This window comes from Lipotes vexillifer, unplaced genomic scaffold (genome assembly GCF_000442215.2).
Source record: "Lipotes vexillifer unplaced genomic scaffold, Lipotes_vexillifer_v1.1 scaffold916, whole genome shotgun sequence".
Taxonomy (NCBI): Eukaryota; Metazoa; Chordata; class Mammalia; order Artiodactyla; family Lipotidae; genus Lipotes; species Lipotes vexillifer.
The window spans coordinates 3,646,716-3,647,772 of NW_006798383.1; the positions used below are offsets into that span (position 1 = coordinate 3,646,716).

General features: G+C 55.4%; 1 protein-coding gene across 1 annotated transcript in view; it reads left to right on the forward strand.

Moving 5' to 3' along the window:
- The window catches only part of PDCD11 (programmed cell death 11), a 40,946-nt gene extending 40,414 nt beyond the window's left edge, over nucleotides 1-532 (forward strand). Inside the window, 1 exon segment of the mRNA XM_007470431.1 lies at nucleotides 361-532. Coding sequence (XP_007470493.1) covers nucleotides 361-532 — 172 coding nt within the window.
- Nucleotides 533-1,057: the final 525 nt, after the last annotated feature.

Below are 1,057 nucleotides of genomic sequence, written 5' to 3' on the forward strand. Positions count from 1 at the left end.
AGCGTGTTGCCCCCCCCCCCCCCCCCGCCCCCGAGCCCATCAGTGAGTTTTTTTAAGCAGTTTCCTCACAGAGCCACACCTCATTGCCTGTCCCCATCCCATTAGCTTTGTCCTGATTCACTGTGTGACTTCAGACCAGTAAGTCTTTTAACATCTCTGTTCCTCTGGAAAGTGAGGCTGGTGTTCTCCCTCTCCACAGACATGATGGGAGTTTATAAAGGGAATATAAATAAAGGTAGAAGTGATAGTGCTGGGTAACAGAGGGCCTGGCTCCAGAGCCTTAGAGCAAGTGGGTGAAGGCTAGCTAGGAGTCGTGTGGCCGGGGACCAAGAGGCAGACACTGGCTGCTCTCCCTCCCAGGGGCATCTTCGAACGGGTCATTCACCTGAGCCTGGCCCCCAAGCGAATGAAGTTCTTCTTCAAGCGCTACCTGGACTACGAGAAGCAACACGGCACCGAGAAGGACGTGCAGGCAGTAAAGGCGAAGGCCCTGGAATACGTGGAGGCTAAGAGCTCCATGTGGGAGGACTAGTGGCCAGCTGGCTCCGAGGGCACTGGTGGCAGTGGGCCAGCCAGGCCGACCCTCGGGCACCTGGGCAGTTGAGAAACTGTGTTGCCTGAGGACTCTGTTTAAGTGTTGCTTTTTCTGAAGCATCCTGGGGCAATCCTGTCAAGGTAAAAGAGGATTTAAGATTTCTCATAATTCCTTTTTGCTCGTTTTAGGAACCAATTTATTTCATCTTTTTCCTTTTCTGGGGCTGCTCAGTGGTTGCAAGCAGTAAGCTCCTGGGCTCCCAGAAAAGCTCAGAGTCTCTCCTTCATGGGAGGTCCCCGGGGAGCAGGAAGGGGGGGCCGACTCCCAGGGACTCTGTGGTCAGGATCCCACTTTGGCCCTGGCAGGCTCTTGGTCCAGCTAGTGGGGGTCAGCAGCGGGTCGCTCTCCTAGATCGCAGAGTCTCTGGGCATTCCCTCAGCCTCAGCTCAGCTAGTACCTTGTGCCCCTTTGTGGAGGCTGTGAGGCTGGGACGTAGATCCACGTGCTGTGTGGCTTTGGGAG